General features: G+C 40.0%; 1 protein-coding gene across 1 annotated transcript in view; it reads right to left on the bottom strand.

The window, feature by feature from the left end:
- The window catches only part of VSNL1 (visinin like 1), a gene marked incomplete at its 3' end in the record, with an annotated part of 95,401 nt that overhangs the window by 46,076 nt on the left and 23,987 nt on the right, over window positions 1-25,338 (bottom strand). Inside the window, exon 2 of the mRNA XM_082305812.1 lies at window positions 5,516-5,682. Coding sequence (XP_082161938.1) covers window positions 5,516-5,677 — 162 coding nt within the window. The 5' untranslated portion in view covers window positions 5,678-5,682. The remainder of the gene's footprint in view (window positions 1-5,515; window positions 5,683-25,338) is intronic.

Below are 25,338 nucleotides of genomic sequence, written 5' to 3'. Positions count from 1 at the left end.
CTTCACAGGAACTTTCACTGCACTTCTGGTGAAAGGTTTTTTTACTCTTTAGGAGCATTTGTTTCTAATGATTTTACTGTAATTGTCTCAAATGTGCAGATTCATATTAAGTGCTTAAGGAATGCATTAAGAATTTTTACCTCATAGATTGTTCTACAAACCTCCCCAAAGCAAAACTTCCACTGATGCCAATAACGTTACTGTTATTTCTTTCTAGCCTCTATTTGTCTATCTACATATGCACTGCTTCTTATAGAGCCACCTTGTAATGTCCCTGGATCAGAGCTATTCGTTGCTTTACATGTTTGCATTCAATGCTATTTCTAATTGTCTCTAACATAACAATAATAGTTTTATTATTCCATATTGGTTTTAAAAATTTAGTAACAGAGCAGTACTATTAATCTGTTTAAGGATTTTTTAGAGTCATGTTTATAAATAAATACATATCATGTTTTCTGTGTTGCATGTAATTTTAGGTGGTGCATCTAACAAACATACTGTCATATTGTCCAGGGAGACTGCTAGCATCCCAGATGTGATCTTCTGGAAGGGAGCAACAGCATGAGCTAAAATCATTGTATGAGTAGATACATCAGTATTTTCGCTAATCTGCCTGATTTTAAAACATGCTGTTGTTCTTTAGCAATACAGGATTGGTACAATATACCTAAATATATTAATTAGATTAGGTATAATATACCTAATATTAGTATAATATAACTAAAAAGTACTCCTATTATAGGGAGAACTTAAGTGGCCAAACCGCACTCATAAAACCAGCACAGCTCTTCCAGTTAAAAGAGATGATCCCAGGAAAATCAGTTTCTGCCAGTGCAACTGCATCTATGTTAGAGGCATCTGTAAACACAGCTGTGCTGTTCTGGAATCCCACTTCTTCACAGTCACTGAAAGCCTGAAACGCAGCTCTAACCTAACATTTTGAGGAGCTCTGTGCCATCTTTAGAAAGATGCTAGTCTGTCTTGAAAATCTGGGTAGAGAAAAAGAGGCTGCAAATATACCCACTTAAATTTCAATAGATTTTTGAGATTCTTTTGTTCTACACATATGAAAATGAGGGACTAGAAATCAATTCCCTTCAAGGCAGGAAATGTGAGATAGAAGCCAAAAATATGACAAACCATTTGACTGTAATTAATCAAATGGCATTACTGTTTTTTTTATTTAACCGTTATCTATAAAACCCCAAAACATAGCTAAATAATAGATGTGCAATAAATTCACAAAGCAAATGACTTTATTTAATGCTAGCATTATATCATGATTGCTCCCAACCCTACCCTTCCAGTTAAAGGACCATTGGTGCTTGTTTCTTTTATTAATCCAGAGGATATGCTTCTCATGTTCAGTGACCCAGTTCCAAGAAGTATCACAATATAGAAGCCTATTTTCCACTTAATAAACATGCATAATTCCTGTGAACATTAGCACTGATTATGCACACTTACACACTCTAGGGCATATTCATCTAAACCCAGTGAATTCAAAAGATCTGAAGGAAAATGTATTTGGCCCTCTAGACGGCAAGAAACCCTAAAGAATGATAGGAACAGTCCAGAATGTTTTATTGGTATATTTTATTTTAATGACACTTTTGCATATTAATTCCTTCAGCTCTCTGCCCACAATGCTAAAGATGTTTTAGGTAAGATAAAAGAATTAAGGACTTTTTAGGATAGAAAAAAGGAAAATGAAGAAAGCAAGCAAGGATTAAGCTTAACAGTTAGGATATTCACTTTGAAGATGGAAACTGTAGGTTCGAGACTGTCTGATGGTACTTATCACTATTCCCTGCAGAAAAAGAAGCTAATTGGGATATCGCCAGCAGCCCAGAAGGGCCTATCTCATCACAGGTAGAGCAATGAGAGGGTGAGTGGTGCAGATTCAAACTCTTTACAGGGACATGATAATTGATTCAGAGTTTCCTACAGCTTGATGAGTACTTAAACCACTGTGGTAAAGATAAGGCATTCAAATTATCTTTGTTACTTAAGAGAGAAAGAAAAAGGGCTCCAATCACTTGATTTTGCTTTGACTTCTAATGTCCTAGATAGTTCTCTGCAGGAGAGGTTTGAAAGATGCAACTTCCTTAGGAAAACAGATGCATATACCCTGGAGAAATGCAGAATTTAATACAAATTCCTGTCCTGAGCATTACCTTGTGGTTTTGCATGGGCACATTTGTTTACAACATGCTGGCTTGATTTTCAGCTTTCTCAGAATGGTGTCCACAAATTTCTCCCCCTCCCAAGCTCTGTGCAGATTGTCGAGGCAGCTAACTCGGTGTTTCAGCATTTAGGTCTCTTTGTGGCTCTGGGCTTATAGCGCATAAACAATTCTTCAACAAACTATTTCAAAAACTGCTGAAGCACTCACTTCATTCAGTAACATGGAGGGAAACATAAGCCCTAATAGCTTGCCACAGATTCTGGATACCAAGAAGAATCTATCCACTCAAAAATATACCAATATTTTTTACTGAACCTGTTAAATTGCAGACAATGCTGAATACGCAACAGTATAAAGTATATTTCTGCCTATTAGCTGCTTAGTTAAAAGAGGTGTTGTTGACTAAATATTTTTATAGACACTTCCACTAGAAGTGCTGCAAATATTTTTTCTGTAGAGTCCATTTGTATAACTGCTATTTATTTTAAGCACTGCATGATTTGTATTCATAATGGAAACTTCAATAGCAAAGGCTTCCAAGCCCAGCTAGAGTAATTCCCCCTTTAGTCAATACAGTCTTCATCTACATCAGTAAACAGCACAGTACAATTGATGCAAATACGTAGAGTGGAAGAGTTAGTGTTGAGGACCTGACATCCACATCACACATGTTCTGGATGTTTTACTTCAGACCAACTCTAGCTTATCAGCAGGCATTAGATATAGTATTACATTAGGTGTGACCCCAGGACACATCTTCTGGTTACGTTTCGTCCAAAAAAATGCAGTTTCTGTGCCCCAAGATTCTGCACCCCACTCTGTAGTTACAATGGAAGAGCAATAAGTGGAGATAATCAGGAAATTCACCTCAAAATAATGCTTCTGATATAGCCAAAATGCTTTTCCTCTTTAAGCTAAGGATATTTTCTGTTGTGTGTGAGTAAAAGAAAAGAAAAGCTTTCATTGCATTTTAGTCTGATGACCAACACTGTTTTATCAAGCCACATGAAAGTGTACCACACAACTCTCATGAACAAAGAAACGGTGTCATCTTAAGAAAATGTAAATCTGAACTGAAGATAAGTCTTGTATTTCTCTTCCAAATATATTTATTGATGGAAATCTTCTTCAATAAAATCCAGTTCAAACCAAGAGATAAAAAGTGTCATGCCTCTCAAGTATAGGTTCATGCAGCAGAATTATTAATCAATACACGTGTCATACATTTTCACCCTGAATATGCATTAAAGGAACTGAAATGCTGTTAATGTAATCATAATGATTTGGGTCTCCTGCTGGTGGCTCCTCCTGGAAAGATCAAATTTTGCGTCTGGGGTTTTGTCTGCAGCCAGCAGCCAGGGCAGGCAGAATGTCCTACATAGGAGAAGTCGCCACCACTGACAGCACTTAGACTATTAGCTCCTCAGAGAGCCCAGGGCCATTATTTTACAAGCATCTCTGTGACAGAAGGAGAAGTAAAGCTCTGGATTTACTACAGCTAATCGTATTTCTCCTCTGCAAAATTAATATTTAGCCCTGTATATAGACATTATATATAGAATGACAATAAACTGGACTAAATATATGACAGTACCGTTACAGAGCAGATCTCAAACCCCATAACTACCAAAGGGATACAATCTTATTTGATGTGCATATCTAAAAATATATGAGGCCATAAAACTAAAAGCCAGATATTGCAGCTTAGTAAGACTACAGAGCTGTCTCCAGATTTCAAAAGCAAAATACTGTTGTGCTCTTCATGTTATTTTTTGCATTACCGTTTTTGTAAACATGATATTGAATTTACTCTCTGATATTTCTTCATGTGTAAAGTATCTTGTGAAATATCTGTGTACACTTCAAACACTCCTTTGAAGGGAGGAAGTCCTAACAGTTTCAAGCTATTTTTGGAAGATATCTTTCCCCACAACACACAAAATAATAATAATAAAAAAAATTAATCCCTTTACTGTGATTTGCCAAAGAGAATATAATGATTTCTAAAGAGTTAAACAGTTGGCGTACTTTATTAGGAACCCATATTTTGTAAAGACCATTTACTTTCCTCAGAAACAGGTAAGAGAAATGATGGTGGATGTGCACCGAATAACGTTTAAAATGGAAGATATAAATTATCAGTCAATAACAAGCACAATACCTTAGGCAGTAAAAATTCTTTCATCTGAAAATAACAGTTATTACAAAGTCAGACGTTTCTTAAGAAAAGGATTGTGAGGCAACATCTTGAGCTATAAATATTAAAATAGGAAGACAGAAGCTTATTTATGTAAGCTGGAGTTAGCAGGTTTTGTTAGACCACTCGTTAGAAGGGAAAAGGGGCTAGGTAATCATTTGCAGAGTGATCTGGTTCAAGGCTGAAGAAATTTAGGAAAGGGCTGTAGCATGCATTTAAGGGAAAAGACAGTCCCACTTGTCTGCAAAAATTGTCAGTGTGCTCAATATTAACTACTTACATTTGAAAGGCTTTTTTTATTTTTATTCAGCCTCACATTGTATTTATGAATCGTCCTGATCCTACTGTTCATCATTGCCATCCAATATTTTTCCTAATTAAAATTACTTTGAAGTCTCTGACCTTTAGGTAGACACTAGATTCTGAATTAAAATATAATTATCTTTGTAACATGCATACACTTCTTATGCTGACCCCATGCTCTTCTTGTTACAGAATAAATACATAATAAATGTAAGGAAAAGACTACATTGAACTTGATAAAATAATGAAAAATAAGAAGAAAATAATCCAAGCAGCCTAGTTTTCCTTTCATACATAACGAGGCCAAAGAGACAGTATGGAAAAAAGAAAGGCAATACTTAAAATTTAGAGAAAGAAATCCTTTTTGCACAGTGCATAATTTATCTGCAGGACACACTGCCACAAAACTTCACCAGTTTTGCTTAAATCAAAAGAAGGACAGTCTTCTATATTTGTAGGTCCAGCAATCGCATGGTTTATATTCCAGTGGTATTACACAGGTACAGTGCAGTTTATTGAACAGGACCACAACCACTCTTTGAAGGTGAAAGAGGCCCATAAATTACAGAGTGCAGGGAGTATATTTCTTGTGAGTAAATCACAGCTTTTTTCCTAAACTTTTGGTTCTGGTCACTGTAGCTATACAAATCATTGGTATGATGAGGGGTAGCACTTCCCATTTATCACCTTGTCTTTACCATTGGTTCTCCTAGCAAAGGCATTCCTTAGTCTAAATGAATGGCAGCTCTTGACCGTATGTTTGCTTTACACTACTTTGCAACCTTTTCTATGGCCATATAACAGGAACTTAACAAATAACTTACTTTTACGTAGAGCTGCTGAAACTCCTCAAGGTTCAGTCTACCACTTGGACAGTCCTTTAGAAATCCTTTGTACCACTGTTTTAGCTCGTGTTCATTGAACTCCGTGCTCTTCACCAGATCCTCCATCACCTCAGGGGCCAGCTTGCTATTCTGTTTCCCCATTATGCCTTAAGAAGAAATAAATTAATACAATTAGCCAAGTTGCTGTGAACAGTTTAAACTGGAATTAGTGACAAAGCTCAAACGCATTGCTTGTTTTGTACTCACTGCTGCTTTTAGTCAAACACAACCTCACGAATTCACTTGTGAACCGGAACCTAAGCTATGTTTGAATATTAAAGGTTGAAATAGTGAAAAACACAACATTCTTCTTTCATTTAGGAGTCTTAAGGCCTGGAGACAGACTGCTTATTTGCCTTCAAGTTAGATAAATTCTAGCTTTTCTTTACTCTAAGGCTGAAAAAGATGACTTCACTTTTTCTTTGAATTTAATGAAAACTTCTCACAGATTCAAGGGTGTCCACAGAATTCCTCTTTATCTGTGTCTTGAAAATCTCTCCTGATACGACACCCATGTTAGCAGCTGCTCCTCACAGGTACAAGGCTGTGGACAGACAGGCTTGTAATGTACAGCTCTAGATGATCCACTAGGAGGAAGCAATGCAAGAGTCCACACATTTGGTCTCAAAAAATGATGAAACCAAAGTGGGAAAACAAATGTAATTTTAAACATATGCACATGCATGTGTATATATACATATATTTATACAAATATATTTACTGTATAGCTGATACACAATAGATGGTTTATATCCCATCACTTTTAACACTGGAGATATCCACTACATTTGTTATACACATTTTGTATACATACTTACAAATATTAAACATAAGACATACAGAAACACAAAATATGCATAGTGTATAGATAAATACAGTAATTTCAGTACAACTCATGTTGACCCTTTGAGATATTTCCAGGTCCTTTGACGTTTAACCAAAGACATCCTTTGAGAGAACTTTTGAGAAATCCTTTTTTTTAACCTTTTCCGATTCTACTACAGTTTGTTTCATGACAGGAGATGTCTTTCAGTTATTTTTTAATCAGATGACAGACAGTACTTAACTTGTCCTGTACAGAACTGCAAAGTGATGAATAATTTCTTTCCTGAGCCTAGGTTAGCATTTCCATTTTTATCTTCCAGTATAGCATCTATCTCTAATGACAGGACCACATTGAATACATTGATTTCTAGTCCATATCATCACCCATTCCTGATATTAATCTATTGCTTTTGGCATCTTCCCCTGTTTCGAAGGGGAAGTTTCCTTCTCCTCAGAAGGACACACTTTGCTCTGTTCCAACGAATCAATATATTTATATAACTTCCTTTATGAGAAATTTCCTTGAGCAGGCACAAAGTCAACCATTCCTCCTGGTTTGTGCATGACCAACACATTCCCCGGTGCCATACTACCAGCGGCACCAGGTCTCTTCCTGAAACACCTCATGGTCCCTTTCCCCTTTGGCAATGTTCCTCCCCAGTCTGTCCTCACCCCCTCCCACAACCTCCAGCCCACAAGGACAATCACGGCTGGCAGCAAACCTCTTTGCCAAGACAGCACACAACTTGGCCACACAAATATTCCCGCCACCGAGAAGGAGGATGTCTTTTGTCAAAGCATTCAGCTGGTACGAAGTTGGGAAATTTGGTCATCAGAAAGTACAAAATGCCACAACCCATCAGGCTAGAAACTCCATCCAGAAATGCCTCAACACCTTCGGGACACAGCTGGTAGACAAGTGCCCTGTGCTGTGCACAGATGTAACTGGAGGTGGAAGTGGGCCACCATTTCTTGGGGTGCTTCCAGCAAGCAGATCCTCCTTCCCCAGGCTCCACACATCCTTCCTTTACCAATGCTGCAAGATGCCACAGGACTTTCTTGCTCAAGGCCCTGCATCCTCTCTGAACTACAAGAACCCACTACAAGGACTCACTCAGCTGTTAATTAAGGGCAGCACACTGCTGCTCTAAACTTTCTTTGAAGCCTTGCCAAGCTCCCATCCACAAGATTTGGTAAATTTAGCACAAATATGGGAGAGTTTAACCTTTCAGTTAATTGCCACAGGCCTCATTGTACATGCAGATGTCCAGAAATTAGTTGTTTTGACTAAACGATGGGTTTGCAATTTATAGTATTTAGAACAATTGCCCCAGCCTTATCTTTGAAGTCCCCATCTTCTCATGTATGACATTGACCTAATTTGGCATAACCTGAATTTAAATCCCATAGAGACTGAAGTATACTAATACAGTTATTTCTCTAGCTTCAACTCAGATGTCTTTTTAAGTGAAACAACGGGCTGCTTTATTTGTTTTAATCTTTAAGGGGCCTGTTTATTTCCCCTTTTTTTCTTTTTTCTCCCTTAAACTGTGTTACCCTTTGCAGTCATAAGGTGCTTTGCTTAGGACCCAGAGGACCTTTAAAGATTCTCAGCAATTATAGTCACTACCTTAGGTAGATTTATAAAGCATCTTCTGGCTCTCTTAATTTAGCCAAGTGTGCTTTTACTTGACTCTTTTCACCTGGATTCTTATCCCCATTAATATTTAACTCAATGACACACATGAAAAAAAGCATCTTCAAGAGGCAAAAATCCGGTGGTTTTGACTGAGAAATTTTCTGTAATAGCAACTTTTCTGTATTTATCGTGTTAGCTTTACAGCCCTTGGACCTGGCACTACACAGAGGTGGAAGCAGACAGAACTGTGAATCTCAGCACCATCTTCCAAAGTTAGCTATATTGTTTTCAGTAATGTGGATGTAAAACGCTATAGAAAATGGAGTGTGACTGCACGTATGTAAGAATACACAAATGAAGAGCTGGACAAACTTATCCACACATAACCTTTTCTATCATCAGTTTCGGAGAAACAAGAAACCAGTTTTCTGCCTCTGCAACACAGGTCCCTAGTTTTGGTCAGCTGCTTGTTCTGCCATAGGTTGTCCAGTAAGTCCCAAACACCTTCTAGCCATCCCTGATGTACGTCACCATATAATATCCTCTAGTAAATGAAAACCACAGCTGACATCTTGATAAACACTTTCAGAAACTATTTTTTCCACACAACCAAACCAGTATTTGAGAAAGGTATAATTTGGGACTGCTGGGTTCTGTACTCTCATTTGCTGCTCCAGCACAGTACAGCGCATAATCTGCCAGGCTCTGTTTGAGATGAGGGACTAAACAAGCTGACCAAGCTGGTCACAATGCCTTCCTGAGACACTCATTCTTTCTTCTCATTTTAAAGTTCTTTTCTTACAGAATTGAATTACAATCTGCAAGAAAGCTCAAGAGTCTCATATAATTATCAAATATAAACTCACACTTCTGGCACTGGGAGATCTGGCTTATTTGGGAATAAAAACTCAAATACATAGATTATCTAGTTAATCATATTCTAACTTCTGGAGTTTCATTGAATCTCTTATTATTGAAAAAGTACAATCACCCATTAGCAATGAGTATGCCACTGCCAACACATTTAATTTTCTAAAATGAAACTATTTTTAATTAACTTATAATCATGGTTTCCCAAACATGTTTTTTTCCTTGTGAAAATCTATGAATATGCATTAGGAAAAGACAGGAGAGAACAGCTGCACAATCACTAAGTTTTCAAGAGGAGGAAAGGTCACTCTGCAAGCATTTCTTTGTTTAGTAAATTTATTCTTTTAAGCTATAAATTTGCTTCCAACTTCCATGCTTCCAACCATGCAATGTGACAAGCCAAGCACTGTTATTCATCTTCTGTTGCATTTTCTGATTGGCAAAAATCATGAAAGGGAAAAAAACAAACAAAAAAAACAAACTGAAAAGCAACATGCTTCAATTCCAAACCATTGTGGGGCAGAGATTCATGTTAAACAAGGAACCAGGTATGTGGGTGTCACTTAGCATCAGTAAAGGTGTCAAGACTGTTCCCAATGAGATTACTCTGGCTGGAGAATGCTTATTAATATTAGCAAGGGCAACACAATCCAGATCAGAGATCAAGAAAAATGATAAAACTCTACTGTTGTGCCACAAGCAGCAAACACAATTAAGGTTGAGTTTAAAAACATGTCCTCTTGGCTGAAACGCTGCAAAGAGGCCATCAGCTAGCCAGAGAAACAAGCTTTTCAGAAATGCTTAGTATAGTAGTACTTCAGTACTTCATTAAGTAACACCTTAATTGCTGCTTTTACAGGTCTATAGGACAGTCAGATTTCAAAGATGGAATTTTATTAAACAACCTATCCCCAATCTGAAGCAGTCCAGGCTATGCCAGCGGCAGGCAGGGACAATATGAGGATGTATTTACTTGCTCTTTGCCCCAGTGGACCTCAGGAGGTCCACGCCAGCCAGCCCGGGAAGCAGGAAAGGGCTGCAGCAGCAGCTGGAAGTTACTCAAAAATGACTCAGCAGGATGGCTTAGCAAACTGATTTTATATGATTTACTGGGGGCTCTGGAGGTAACGGGCATTAAGTCACATGCAGAAAGAGGAAGACAGTTCCTTCAGTTTTAAGACCATACCTGGTTTTAAAACAGTTTTTCCCTATTTGTATCTTTTGTTTGATATCTTTCCTGCAATGCTATCACGTGTCCCACACATGCTTGTGCTGTTTCAAAAGCTCTCTGTGCTCCACACGATCATCATTCAAACCTCCTGGCCAATGGCAAGGTTTTTTCCCTGAAATATTTTACAGCGATTCCTGCACAGGTTTATCAGGTCTGCCTCTCCCACTTGGCTTGCCAGTAGTAAACTGCCAGTGTAAGCATAGTTTTACAAACCAAAATTTTATGAAAGACCTAAAAAGAAGAAAAAAAAAAGCTAAAGTTCAATAGCAAAACATGACTTACGGAAGCATGTTTGCTGTTTCAACAATTTCAAAACACCCCCAAACTGTTGCTAACACAGCTCCATTCCCACCTGCTTCCTCTTTCCCCTCCTCTCCATTCCCCTTTGGCCTCTTCGGCAAGCGTTCAATGTTCAAAGGAACCAAGTGCAAACAAATATAACTCTGGCTGTTCCTAAGGAAGAGTAAACTGAGTGCTGCTGAAGATCTCATATTTGTGCTGAAAAAGAACACAAATTCCTCTGAGAAGACAGCACCAACAACACCCAACCATGTCCCTAAAAACCCAGTTCTGTGTTGTTTTGCTTGCTTTCCTTAAACCTAGTTATATAAAATCAGTTTCTTTTCAAGTTGCATTAACAAAAGTGTTACCAGCAGGTTGAGGGATGTGATCCATCCCCTCTGCTCACTAGTGAGACACATATGGAGTGCTGGGTCCAGTGCTGGGCTCCCCGTACCAGACAGACATGGACTTACTGGAGTAAGTTCAGTGAAGGGCCATGAAGATGATGAATGGACTGGAGCATCTGTCATACAAGGAAAGGCTGAGAGACCTGGGGCTGTTCAGCTTGGAGAAGAGAAAGCTCAGGGGGTCTTATCAATGTGTGTCTAAATATCCAATGGGGAGAACAAAGATGGCAGAGCCAGTCTCCTCTCAGGCGTGCCCAGAGAGACAAGAGGCAATGGGCACACACTGAAATTCAGGAAATTCTGTCTGAATGCAGGAAAATGCTTTTTTTACTGTGCAGGTGATCAAACACTGGAACAGGTTACCTAGAAAAGTTGTGGAGTTTCCATCCTTGAAGATACTCAAAACCCAACTGGACACAGCTCTGAGCAATCATCTCTAGCTGACCTTGCTTGAGCAGGGGGTTGGACTAGAGCATCTCTGGAAGCCCCCTCCAACCTCTGCGATGCTGTGAAACAGTTAGGGGGAAATGGAGCAGTCATACCGCCTAACTTTTGGTATCCACGCTAGCTGCCTAGTTTCACTAAATTCCCTCCATGGGTAGCTGAGAAAAAAAGGGCTCATCCAAAGGATCATTTGAAGAAGATGTGCTGGTGGCTGCAGTCACCTCTCTCCCCTCACTGACTCCAGGAATGCAGGGAGATTTGCCTTATGTCCCTGGACACAGGCACCTAACTGAGTGGGGCTACCCCAACTTGTCTCAGGATATTTTGGCTGCTTTGACACCTGCCCATGTTCATGCTCTTGTTTTCCCAGTAATCCTGCATGAGCTGAAAGGGTTAGTCAACCAACATCTCTGCAGCCTCATGAGGTCTGTGCATTAAATGAGTTCCCTTGTATGGTGCATGTTTTTCTTGCTCTTCCCTGGCTCTGGGAAATGGGAATGAGTCATGTGGACTATGCCAGAAGCAAATGACAATACTCATTTTGCCAGCTCAGCTGTGCTGGCAGGCACTCATTAGGTTGGAAGGAAAGCTGTGCTTCATCCCCACCCCTCTGCCCACTCCCAGCCCACAAGCTCCCACAGGAACATGCTGACTCCTGGGGACTACATGTGAAATCTAGGCATCGAGCAGGCAAGTGTTGTGGGTGTCTTTGCAATCTTTGACACCATACAAATCATGTACCAAAAAAATGGTACATTAAACACCGTATAGACTCCAACATAAATACATATATAGGGGTAACAAACCCCAAAACAATTAAATGCTGGGGGAAGCAGAGAACTATGTGTATAATCTACAATAACAGAATAATTTTCATATTATTTTTGATCAGGCTGTTTTATCAAATTTCCAGCTGTGTGCTGATAGTAACTGTAACTCCTGACAACTCCCAGCATTGTTCCTTTCTCCTCAGGCTACTTCTGACACTGCCTTTTCTCTACTAATGTCAGCACGAAGGATAGATAGAAGCAGGCTATCAAGCCACACAAATGCTTCATTCCTTCAAATACACTTACTGTTTCACAGAAGAAGAAATCCGGAGCCGGAGCCTGTCTTTCACACACAAAAACCCCAATGATCTCATACCCAAAGCTCCAAGGAAGTAAGTACTCAAGGAACAGTACATGTGGAAGAAAAGAAGAATTTTCCCATCCAAACCAAAGGCTACAACTAAAATGACCCTGTCCAACAGCAGTGCTTCAACAGCAGATGACACTGAGCTGAGCGGTGCAGCTGACACGCTAGAGGGAAGGGATGCCATCCAGAGGGACCTCGGCAGACTGGAGAAGTGGGCCCATGCAAACCTTATGAAGTTCAACAAGGCCAAGTGCAAGGTCCTGGACCTGGGTTGGGGCAATCCCCAGTATCAATACAGACTGGGGAATGAATGGATTAAGAGCAGCTCTGCAGAGAAGGACCTGGGGATACTGAGGTCCCCAGTACAAGACAAGGACCTGTTGGAGTGGATCCAGAGGAGGGTCACAAAAAATGATCAGAAGGCTGGAATGACTGTCCTGTGAAGACAGGCTGAAAGAGCTGGGGTTGTTCAGCCTGGAGAATAGAAGGATCTAGGGAGACTTTCTTGCAGCCTTTCAATATATAAAGGGGGCTTACAAGAAAGACGGGGAGAGACTTTTTACCAAGGCCTATAGTGACAGTACAAGGGGCAATGGTTTTAAACTGAAAGAGGATAGATTTAGATTGCATACAAGGAAGAATTTTTGTTTACGATGAGGGTGGTGAGACACTGGAACACGTTGCCCAGAGAAGTTGTGGACGCCCCATCACTGGAAGTGTTCAAGGTCAGGTTGGACAGGGCTTTGAGCAACCTGATCTAGTGAAAGATGTCCCTGCCCATAGCAGGGGGATTAGAACTAGAAGATCTTTAAAGATCATCTAGATCATCTTTAAAAGATCATCTCTTCCAACCCAAACCATTCTATGAATCTGTGCTTCCTAGGCAACTTGTGAAGCACCTGCTCACATCCGTTGTCAACACAATTTCTAAGCCAGCTTGCATGAAACAGGTATGACCCCAAGCCTTGTCCTATACCTTGCATAGAAGAACTACACTGGACAGGAAAACCCCTTTTTTCCCCCTATTATGTGCAAAAGATGAAGATATTTTAGAGGAGAAGCCTCTGGTACTGTTGTATGATATTGTGGTGGGTTGACCTTGGCTGGACACCAGGTGCCCACCAAAGCCACCCTATCACTCCCCCTCCTCAGCCGGACAGGGGAGAGAAAATAGAATGAAAGGTTCATGGGTCGAGATAAGTACAGGGAGAGATCATTCACCAATTACTGTCACGGGCAAAACAGACTTGACTTGGGGAAAATTAATTTAATTTATTAACAACCAAATCAGAGTAGGATAATGAGAAATAAAACCTAAATCTTAAAACACCTCCCTCCACCCCTCCCTTCTTCCCAGGCTCAACTTTACTCCCGATTTCTCTACCTCCTCCCCCTGAGTGGTGCAGGGGGATGGGGAATGGGGGTTGCGGTCAGTTCATCACACGTTGTCTCTGCTGCTCCTTCCTCCTCAGGGGGAGGGCTCCTTGCACTCTTCCCCTGCTCCAGCGTGGGGTCCCTCCCACAGGACACAGTCCTCCATGAACTTCTCCAACGTGAGTCCTTCCCACAGGCTGCAGTTCTTCACAAACTGCTCCAGTGTGGGCCCCCAGTGGGGTCACAAGTCCCACCAGCAAACCTGCTCCAGCGTGGGCTCCTCTCTCCACAGGTCCACAGGTCCTGCCAGGAGCCTGCTCCAGCATGGGCTTTCCATGGGGTCACAGCCTCCTTTGAGCATCCACCTGCTCCAGCGTGGGGTCCTCCACAGGCTGCAGGTGGATATCTGCTCCACTGTTAACCTCCATGGGCTGCAGGGGGACAGCCTACCTCATCATGGTCTTCACCATGGGCTGCAGGGGAATCCCTGCTCTGGTGCCTGAAGCACCTCCTCCCCCTCTTTCTTCACTGACCTTGGTGTCTGCAGAGTTGTTCCTCTCACATATCCTCACTTCTCTCTCCAGCTGCAGTTGCTGTTGTGCAGTTTTTTCTCTGCCTTCTTAAATATGTTATCCCAGAGGCGCTACCACCATAGCTGGCCTTGGCCAGCCATGGGTCCGTCTTGGAGCTGGCTGGCATTGGCTTTATCGGACATAGAGGAAGCTTCTAGCAGCTTCTCACAGAAGTCACCCCTGTAGCCCCCCTGCTACCAAAACCTTGACATGTAAACCCAATACAGTTACCATTCAGATCTTTTAATATGCTGACACCAAGCAAGTACTACACGACTATTAAACCTTTTGTAAAAGGGGTCAGTCAGCTTAGATGGAACTAGTGGTGGCAGCAGTTGTCTTTCTCCCTTCACTTTCTTTCCTGTAAGCCAGACAACTAGATCCTCTTCAGTGACCAGAAGCCTTTACTTCACGATGGACACTGCATCGTGTCATGGCATCTGCAGCTCTCCAAAATCCCCATGGGAGAAAGACTCCCTCACTCGGCTCAGTCCCATCTTCCTACTCCTCTGTCAAAACCCATGGATCCAAACACACAGCAGCAAGGGCTGTGACAACCTGTAGGAGTGGAAGATGAAAGCAATCCACCTCCAGGTGTTTACTATCAGGGCAGAAAAGCCAGGCAGAGGCACCAGAGCAGACAGTACCAGACATGATGAAAGCCAAACAGGGCCGGGCAATGCCAAGCACTGTGGACCTGCTCTAGCTGACCCTGCTCTGAGCAGGGCCTTGCATCACACAGTCTTCAGATGTCCCCGCGAGCCTCCATGGTTCTGTGACTCAAGAGCTGTGGACACCGTTTCAGTAGTAATTTTGGGAGAAACTATCAGGTATAGGTAGAGTTAATATACTTTCATGATATCGGTATATTGCCTATCAGTGACCTCAGGAACACGTTGAAGCAAAACTCACCCTGAAACACCGGCATTCTCCTTCATGCAACACACACGGCTCTATTATGAGATTTTAACCAAACTCATGCTTCCCATCCTAAAATGATGGGAAGTTCATCAATGAAAAATAAGAATTTGTGTGTTTGTGTAACACCATACTGAAGTTAGAAGCAGTCATAATTTACTGCTTATAACATAAACCTCAAACTAAGGGTAAACAAACAGGCTAGGTTCTGATTTATATTACACTACAGCAAAAACTGGAATAAATCCAGTGATTTCAGATTACTTTACTGGCTTTACCAAAGATCAGATTCAGGCCTGCAATCTCTCCGTGTAAAAGAAATGGGGAAAAATAGAGAGTAATGACATTAAGGAATGCAATTATCCAGCTGAATTGAATAATAAATGGAGAGAGAAGAGGTTTAAGCAAAAGAAGAGAGATATCTTTTTAAATTTTATTTGAAATGAGATGGATATTCAATTAGATTCAAGCAATTAAAAAAACATTTGAAAGGGTAAAAGCTGTGCAGGAGGATGCTCTAACATAACAATGACTGGTATGTGGGGCTTTTTTTCTCTAGGTAAATATATTTCATTAAAAGTGTGGATTTGTTTTCTGTTGAGTCTGGAATAAAACAAAAAGGGAGTTCTGTACCTTTTCAACATGAAAATCAAGGGCAATACCAGACTCATCAGTAGCTCCACTGTTAATGTACCCCTGTGGGTCACAGCAGGGCTCTATTCAAAGCCCGATGCTGAAGCCGGCAGCTCGTGTACAAACTAACCTGCAGACACGTGTTCTGAATTACATTGCAGGGTCTTATTTCTGCCCCCTCTTCTCATTTGGATTGGGGAACTGCTTACAGCATGCCATAGCTGGCCTTCCTCCTTTGCAAGTAGACATAGGAGGAGGTACATAGCATAAAGCAGAGACTTATCTGGGTTGTTCAGCAAGACACAAGTGCTCAGAAGAGCTTTCAGGCTCTACCACTTAGCTTTAGACTTGGAGAGACAGGCACAAAATCCCTCCTTTGCTTGCTCTTTCTCTCAGTCTCTTTTTAGACCACAAGGAGGAGAGTGTCCATATTTCTATAGAAACCTTAGGCTCTGGATGATCAGTGGTCCTTAAGAAAATTTTTACTTCCTCCTTAACTGTCATTTGGCTTTGTTGCATGCCATAACTCAAATTTGTTTGTTTGTTTGTTTTTTCCAGGTCCACTTCTTCTCCAATATTTTGACAGAATTTGGTGACTTATATGTTCTAGAGAATTTAGTGATAAATTTCTGAAAAGAACAATATGCTTTTTAATGCTGAGTGTCAGACAAACACGTAAGTACACCTGTTGCCATAGTTTCATTTTGCTATTGGCCCAGCTTCTATCAGCTGTGGTGATCAGTAAGTAACAAGGAGGTGTAAGATGAGGAATAAGCTTAATTTTTCAGCAGTGAAATGAGTATTTTCTTCACCGGTCTATTCTCTTCAATTTTGTCCTCGTAAATAATAATCTCAAAATGCATGCAGAACATTTACTGTACCTTTTTGTAATAATTCATATGCTGAATACCATTCCAATCACCTGAATGATGGTTAGTCTGATTATCCAGAATGCTCCAACATCAGAGCCTTGATTGCTATGAGAAGTTTGTTATATGCCTTATACCAAATATAACAGGTTTTGATTGCTTCCTCTGAGGTTCTATTCTAGAATATGGTTTCCAATAGGCCTTCCCTCATGAGATGCCCTGATATGTTAACAGAGAAATACGTAACCTCCTGGACATCCCTAGTTCAGAGTGGCCACTGGAACAAGTTATGCATCAGCACTGATGATCACTTTCCAAGCCTTACATTTCAAAAGAGTGGCTTATACATTTTTAGATATTTCAGAGATCTATCCGCTATTCAGTATTCCACCTCTTCTGGGATAGTTGCTGTAAACTTCTCTTTTTTGGGAAGAAGATTGACAAGGCATGCCTGAAGATTATAGTTTCTCTGAGTAGGTTCCAGTCTTCTTCTGCAACCATGGGACAACATTTATGTAGACTGTAAACATTCATCTAGTTTTGTTATGCCAAACTAGATCAACATTTCCTCTGCCTGAGATGATACAGAATCTTTGCCAATTTGTAGAGACTAGTGTTAATAAAAATGCTGCTTTTCTTTGAGAGAAACACTATTGATAGTTCATGCTTGGGGAAAAGGGTTTTTAGACTTGTCATGGTTTAACCCAGCAGGCAGCTAAACACCACACAGGTGCTCGCTCACTCCCCTCTGGTGGGATGGAGGAGAGAATCGGAAGAGTAAAAGTGAGAAAACTCGGGGGTTGAGATAAAGACAGTTTAATAAGTAAAGCAAAAGCCGTGCATGCAAGCAAAGCAAAGCAAAGCAAGGAATTCATTCACTACTTCCCACCGGCAGGCAGGTGTCCAGCCATCTCCAGGAAAGCAGGGCTCCATCACGCGTAATGGTTACTTGGGAAGACAAAATGCCATCACTCCGAATGTCCCCCTCTTCCTTCTTCTTCCCCCAGCTTTATATGCTGAGCATGATGTCATATGGTGTGGGATATCCCTTTGCTCAGTTGGGGTCAGCTGTCCTGGCTGTGTCACCTCCCAACTCCTTGTGCACCCCAGCCTACTCGCTGGTGGGGTGGGGTGAGAAGCAGAAAGGGCCTTGACTCTGTGTGAGCACTGCTCAGCAATAATGAAAACATCCCTGTGTTATCAACACTGTTTTCAGCACAAATCCAAAACATAGCCCCATACTAGCTACTGTGAAGAAAATTAACTCTACCCCAGCCAAAATCAGCACAAGACTTCAGCCATTTCCTTGACCACATTTACATATATGCACCATTTTTTTTCTTAGTCTTCGTTTATTTTTAAATAAATACTCATTTATTCTGTTGTAATTGCCTAGAAAAAAGTAATACATGCTTTCTCTCCACTTGTATCACAGCAGGTCGTCGTCTTCGCTATCAGTGTGCTTTATTGTTAGTTTGAAATGTCACTGTACCCTTACGTTTGATATGCGCAAAGCCAAGTTCTCTAAGTTGGTATGCTTACTAAAGAGATACTTTTACTGCTTACCTTCCAGCCTCATTTTAATTTGGGTTTGAATCCATCACATGCCTTTTTTGGACTGCATTTCTGACTTATAAGTCATTGGGCTCTACTTAATGGTACAAGCTTTACTCTTCATTTATATCCATATTCCTCATCCCAGCTCTTCAACAATACTGCCCTACTTTTCTTCAAAGGTGGATTAATCACATTGAACATTAGCTGTTTAAAAAGCCAATTGTCTTTGGTCCCTCTGCAGTCAATGGAGATGGCCAGAAATTTCAGTGATTCACACCATGCAAAGAGAGATGTCTGAAAGAGGCAGGATGAATATATGCATGCTTATTTTAAGACAGGATGAATCACCTTCTACAAGTGTCTTTCTTTCTGCTGATTGTAGAGGCAGTCTTGTAAACTTGGTTAGATCTGAAACTGCATTTCTAAATGCCTAAAGTGAAGCAAGAAAAATCCTACCTTGCTCATTGGCAGTGAATAACCTAGAATCAAAATGCTGTTCCTGGTCTCACTATACATTTGCTGAGGTTGACTGTTATTCCTATGTATCAGAACTTGTATTCAGGTGTGATTAATGCCATTACAAGTACAACATGCTAGTCCACCAAATACAGGCAGTCTTTCCTGAACTATTTACTTCCATCAAAGCAGTGGAAAAATTAACTTTTAGATCCTTTTCCAGCCCCGCCCAAACCCAAAATAGTTTTAAGTAGCTGAACTGTAGAGATCAGGTTGCCCAAGATTGTTTCATCATGCCTTTGTCATTTACTGCTTTTTCCTTAGTATAGTTTTACTTTCCTTAGCCAAGTAAAGTCTTGGCCTCAAAGAGCAAGAAGAACATTTATTATTATTAAATACAACATTCTTTATAAGAAATTTCACTCTGACCACCTAAATGCTATATTAAAGTCTGGTCTTCTCCAACCCATTTCTAATACCCAGCTCTCTTTTTATCCACCACAGCCTCCTTAGCACCCATGTCCACCAGTGCAAGATACTGTCTCGTAGCTCTGGATTCACAGGGAGAGGCGGATATGGTGAGCACTGAATGTCCCTCCTCCAGTCTCTGCTGGGAGTAATGGCAGCAAGATCAGCGCCTAGATTGTTTCCTCTCTGTTCCCCACTCACAAAGCAGTAACAGGGTCTCTTTTTCATCTTGTTCATGCTCCTGTGTCCTGTGATGACAACTGTGACTGACAAAGGATGGAGTAAAACTCTGAGTAGGGATATCAGCATATGGTCTATAAATAGTGTTGTGATAACTGAAATAAATATAAGCTAACACATAAATGTTTTGCTTCCATTCAATTTCTACATGAAAAAGGAACACTTAAGACTGGAGTTAGCTCGCTTTTGCATACACATCTATGATGGCTGTGAATGAGCTGATTTCAACGGATGATTTTGACCTATGTGCTAAACAACTACATTACTAAAAACCACATGACTATATTATGATAGATATTAACATAAGTGGTTAGCAGGAAAGCAGATTACAGCTTTTTATTTTACTAAAAACCTTTCAAAGTCAGAACAAAGTGTTTACATCATTGTGGCTAGTGATCCATTGGTGCAACGCTTGCCCCAAATTCATTATAAACCAATCGTCAGAACTATCCCTTGTGACTGCTTCAGATGGAGCATGATTAAATGCAGAGGAAATACATTACTGAGAAGATGAATCATAATGCTGCAGAATGAAATCAATGGCTTTACACTTTTGAGTTGGACATCAAGGGGCAGTCAAAAATGTTATTCATACAAACAAGTGAGTAAATGAATCACGTAAACAGCTTGCACAGGAAAAATATACTTAAAATTTGACCAGCAGTAACACTGACTATCAAAGAAACACAAAAGAAAACCTGTAAATGTTTTCTTAAGGTCAAATCTTCAAATAAAAATTTCTTCATCACACTACTATGAAATGCAAAGTTTTTCCATCATTTTTGATGTTTATGGCTTGGAATAAATGTAATAATTTTATTTAGAGTGGTTTGATAGCTCATTTGAAACAACATTTTAATTCCTTCAATCTAGTTCTAAGCAGGCAGGTTGGTAACCATCTCACAGCAACGAGAGGACAAGATGCCTTAGCGAGTATCAGTCAGTATGACTTAAGCCCCTCAGGTCAACCCAGCTGCCTAGACACAGGGTGTCCCAGTTGGTCCCTGCGTTAGTATCTGCTAGCTCCACGTGGATGTCTCAGACACCTTAGGGCCTTTCAGATGGCACTAGACAACTCTGCTTAGGCAGCTGAATCAGCTGAATGAGATCTTGCCCACCTAATTTAGACATCTAACTTGAGCCTAACAAACCGGCTAAGTGCCAAAGAAAGAGCCCTGTTTTGTCAACAGAGGAAAGCCATCACAGAGAAACCCTGCTCACCTAAATTAATTCATCAAGCTTATATCTATAGGCTTTCCTTCTGGAGTCCATGAAAAATGCCTGCCTTCTCTTACTCTGCACTTATCCTAGGAGGATGGCTTTGTTATGCACCTGAAGGTTAGGTGGGAAATCAGGTGTTTCTGATCTAGTTTAACAGGCTGGTGTTGGTGTGCTATGCTGTGTTAACCAACAAGCTGTCAGCCTTCCCATCCATTCACGCTAGCACACATGCAACCAGCAAACAGCGCACAGAGAGGCAGCTGTCATGTCAGCAATGCCAAAAGGAGAGCTGCTAAGCTCACCTGTTTTTTGTGCCTGTCCATATACACCATCCCCTTTGCTATTTTATAGAATAATGCACAAGAGGTCCAAATCATAGTTGATCTCCAAGTCATTTGTTGCCCTTGACTAGTATCCTTAATGGACATTGGAGCAAAAAGGTCAAGGCTGGGAAAGTGTGAAACTGAACTGCTCCCGCCAGGACTGAATTTAGAAGTATTTCCTGTGCTTCCTCCTAAAGGAGTTCCACTTTCCAGAGCTGCCGATCCAATTTTTGTCATAAAGCACACAATTTATTAAAAGCGTAAAAAGGGCTTTAATGCAGATTAAGAACATGAGTTCTTCCGTAGAGAGTATCTCTGTTACACAGGCAAACCCAGCATTAAAAAGCAATAATGCACATAATCATTACCTAGTATTTTCTCATTAATTAGCACACGCTAGTAATACTGCTCCTTGAAATCAGACTGACAGATAATACAGATGAGCCTCACAAACCCTTCGTCCTGGAAAAATTTAAGTGTTTTTACAGATGTCAGAGCTCCTAGCAAGGTTATATATTGAGGGAAAAAAAGAATGCACTCTGAGACTGATATTGATAGAAATTGCAAAATGAACAAAAAGGACAAAGCAAAAGGAAAGCTGGCTCTCTCTGAGGAGACTCTGTGTCCTCACTACAGGAACCTCATTATTATTTCATGACCTTAATGGCAAGCCTCTAAGCCTTGTGTATGTCCTTCATAACAAAAAATTAATTACAAACACAAACCAGAAAATCTAGGAATGCAATAATTGAAAGCTGTTAGCTATTTCTTCTAGTTTTGACTTCATTTATACAGTACAATAGTTCTGAGAGACAGCAAGGTAAAACATATAGCTTTTCATAAGTCCCAAATATGAATCACAGCATATGGTCTTTCTGTTAAAAGATAAGCCAGAGGGAGGCAGGGAGAGAGAGGAAGCCTCTCATGCTGAAGGACTGCACAATTTTATAATTTCATACATTAAAAATAATTGGAACAATTTCTTCCAACTGTTTTTCAATGAGAGCTCTACTGGAATAAATTTTTATAACAACTGGTTATTGTGGCTGTACTAATAAATCTGATATACTTGCTCAGCTGAATCCATGTGTGTGCACACATGCTTTTTTTTTGTGAAATAATAAAAGATACACAAAAAAGGGAGAGACAGAGTCTAAATTTCAGCAGTATTTACCATGGCCGAGAATAATAAAATCTATACTGAGGAAAGAGAAGGACACAGAGGAGACCTATACAACTCATCACACATTTCTAGTACCACACCATTCCTGAGAAATTCAGTGCCTCAACCTGCAAAGGACAACACACAAGGTACAGTCTATTGGTTGTTTGAGGGTTTTTTTTTTACTTTAAAGAGATGCTTGCTTTTCAGATTACTTTCTAAAATGCTGTTTTTCTAGGACACACAGTTCAGGAGTTATCTTTTTGGTGATGACAGAAAAATGCGAGAAAAAAAAAAGCTAGCAACATGTTTGATTTGGACATCAGTGCATGCAGAACTCCTTCAGCAAAGCACATGGGAAGCTGTTATAAAGGAACAGCTCTGGGACAGGCCATAGCAATACATCCAACAAAACAGAAAAAAGCAATGGTGATGCAGATAAAAATATGAAAGAAAACAAATGAAAGCTAGATAAACACTGAATTATTATGATTAAGAAATTCACCAAAAATACTGTCTAAATTCCTTGAGTTTATCATCCACCGGTATAAAGTAATTGATAGAGGTTGCTAAGCACAGACAAGCTGACTCAGAAATCTTTTCAGAGGTCTCAAAATTGCAAATCTAAAATATCAGCCTGCAGTTCCATTAAATTGTCTAGGAAAATAAAATTTTGTTCTGATTCACTGCCCACCTCTGGTAGATAAAGACCCCCTGGGTAAACTACTTTAGAAAACTTAGCAAGAAAAAGACATTATTATAGGCTATGAATCCTGGAAAGCATGACATATAACTCTAATTCTCAAGGGGCAGGATGTTTTTTCCTAACTCAGGGCTGTCTGTCGCTGAATTGTCCATGGGAATAGTTGAGGCTCACAGAACTGGACTACAAAAGTGCTGGACAGAAAAGGAAAAATAACCATAAAAAGATAGTTCCATTTTAAAGCAGAGTTGCACTTGCTGAGACAATCTTGAGGGTCTTGCTGAAGTCGATCAGGGAGTATCTCTCCAAGTTGAGGGGTAACAGGCAAGGATGAACAGCCTGGGCAGCATTCACACAGCTGTGCCTTTCACAGTAACTGCTGCTCCCAGGAGACAGCAGTGGGTGAAATATTTTTATTCCCAACCATGATACTAAGCAGCTGCAACTGCATTGACAGCTACCCTGGACTATTTAAGTCTGTAGAATCTGGAAAGCTAGAAATATCAAACACTGTCTTCCTTGGCATTACCTCATAATTATTTCACTCATCGCTGGAGAATGTGGAGGTGAAAAGGTTTATGATAAAAAATGGTTGTTCCTCTCTCTAATGATTCCAGAGGCTGGGAGTGACTTTGAGGATGATATCTCTTTCATATTTCTTATACTTCTGCAGTAAGGTACACAAATTAAACTGCTGCTAAGAAAGAATAAAAATACCTTGGATGACAAATAGAAAACTATAGTTTCTTTATAGTCAATGCCATCTTCACCATTTAATTGCATCCACAGCTTTTTCAATTGCAAAAATGCCCCACAACTTTAGTATATGAATATAACATCTACAGTGGAATCAAAATCACCTGGCTTTAACGATCTCAAATTTTGGTGCCTACACTAAGACACAGTCACTCAGGCTGAGAGAGACACAGTCACCTCCAGATAGCGATTCAGCAAGTTGATCTAAGACATTTCTCCTAGGATGGGATGAGTCATACTTTGGAGGTGCTGTTCTCCCTCCATTGACTCTCCAGACTATCATGTCTAATAATCACTGATTAAATTAGTTTTCCTGAACTTGTCTGATCCCTTTTTGACCACATTTATATCTTCGTCTCCACAACATCCTGTGGAAATCAGTTTCATAATTTAATTAAACGTTATACAATAATTTCATTGGTGACCCTATTTCTTGTACTGTGAGAAACAGTGACTATTTCTTATTCGCCTGCTCATCACTCGTGAAACAGCCAGACTCTACCTAGCCTATGCTCCATGTTCCTAACCAATTTTACTTCCTTTTTCTAGACTTTTTACAATTTTACTAACACTTTATCATAAAAGTGACTGTAATTACAGATAGGATGCTCCACAGGCTTATACAGTAAAACATTTTTCTACTTCTGTCCTAGTATTTCCTAGTCATTTTAACTGCTATTTGTCATAAACAGGTAATTTCAGAGATCTGCCCTCAGTAATGCCCAGTTCCTCTCCTGATTTCTACTAGTTAATCTATAATCATTAGTATATTTTGACCCACAGACATTACCTTCCTCTTATTGCCAACAAATTCACCTGCCATTTTATCTTCCCAATACTCAGTATTACATAATCATAGAATCATAGAATCATTAAGGTTGGAAAAGACCCTTAAGATCATTGAGTCCAACCGTTAACCTAGCACTGCCAAGTCCACCACTAAACCATGTCCTCAAAGCACTTTATAGTCAGATTTAAATCTGACTGTTATGGGTAATCTCAAATCACATGCAAACTTTCTCACTTCACTAGTCAACTCCACAAGTCATCTATTAATACATTTTTTTCCCCCCACTCTCCATAAATTGTAACAATGTGTGATAGCTGTTTTTATGCCTACTATCTCTTACCACATCATGCATATAGAATTACTACAAATTACTTCTTAGAAAATTCAAAACAGATAGAAGATGGCTTAAACATGTTGCTATCATTAAAGGCTAAAAACTTGGTAAAATGTTTCATAGATTCATGTATTTTAACAACCTGGGAAGAAGTGTTGTGATCATTTAGGATGGAAAAAGTAGAATTTCACACACAAATTCCTGGTTCATCTCCAATCTTTGTCATTGAACAAGAGTAGAGTTTTTAGATAGGCACCTGGTCTTGATTTAAAGCTTTAAACCAATAGATAATCTACCAGGTCTATAGTTGGATCAGGCCCTGCTTATTCTAAATGCTGCACTGGTAGAGCTGTTAACTCTCTCTGGTGTGACAATACAGGAGAAAAGTTAAAGGAAATGAAGGATACAGCTTAGGAATAAGGTAAACAGTGGCATGAAATAAAATAATAACAAAAAATCCCCAAATCCCCAAAACCTAGCAGCAAGAAACAGAGTAATCTTAAAAGCTATTGTGGCACTTGCCAGGAGCTTGAAACAGCTAGTAAATCAAAT

Source organism: Platalea leucorodia (genome assembly GCF_965183815.1).
Source record: "Platalea leucorodia genome assembly, chromosome: 3".
In the NCBI taxonomy this organism is placed as follows: Eukaryota; Metazoa; Chordata; class Aves; order Pelecaniformes; family Threskiornithidae; genus Platalea; species Platalea leucorodia.
The sequence above is the reverse complement of the archived record's forward strand: the minus strand, read 5'-3'. Positions and strand labels throughout refer to the sequence as shown.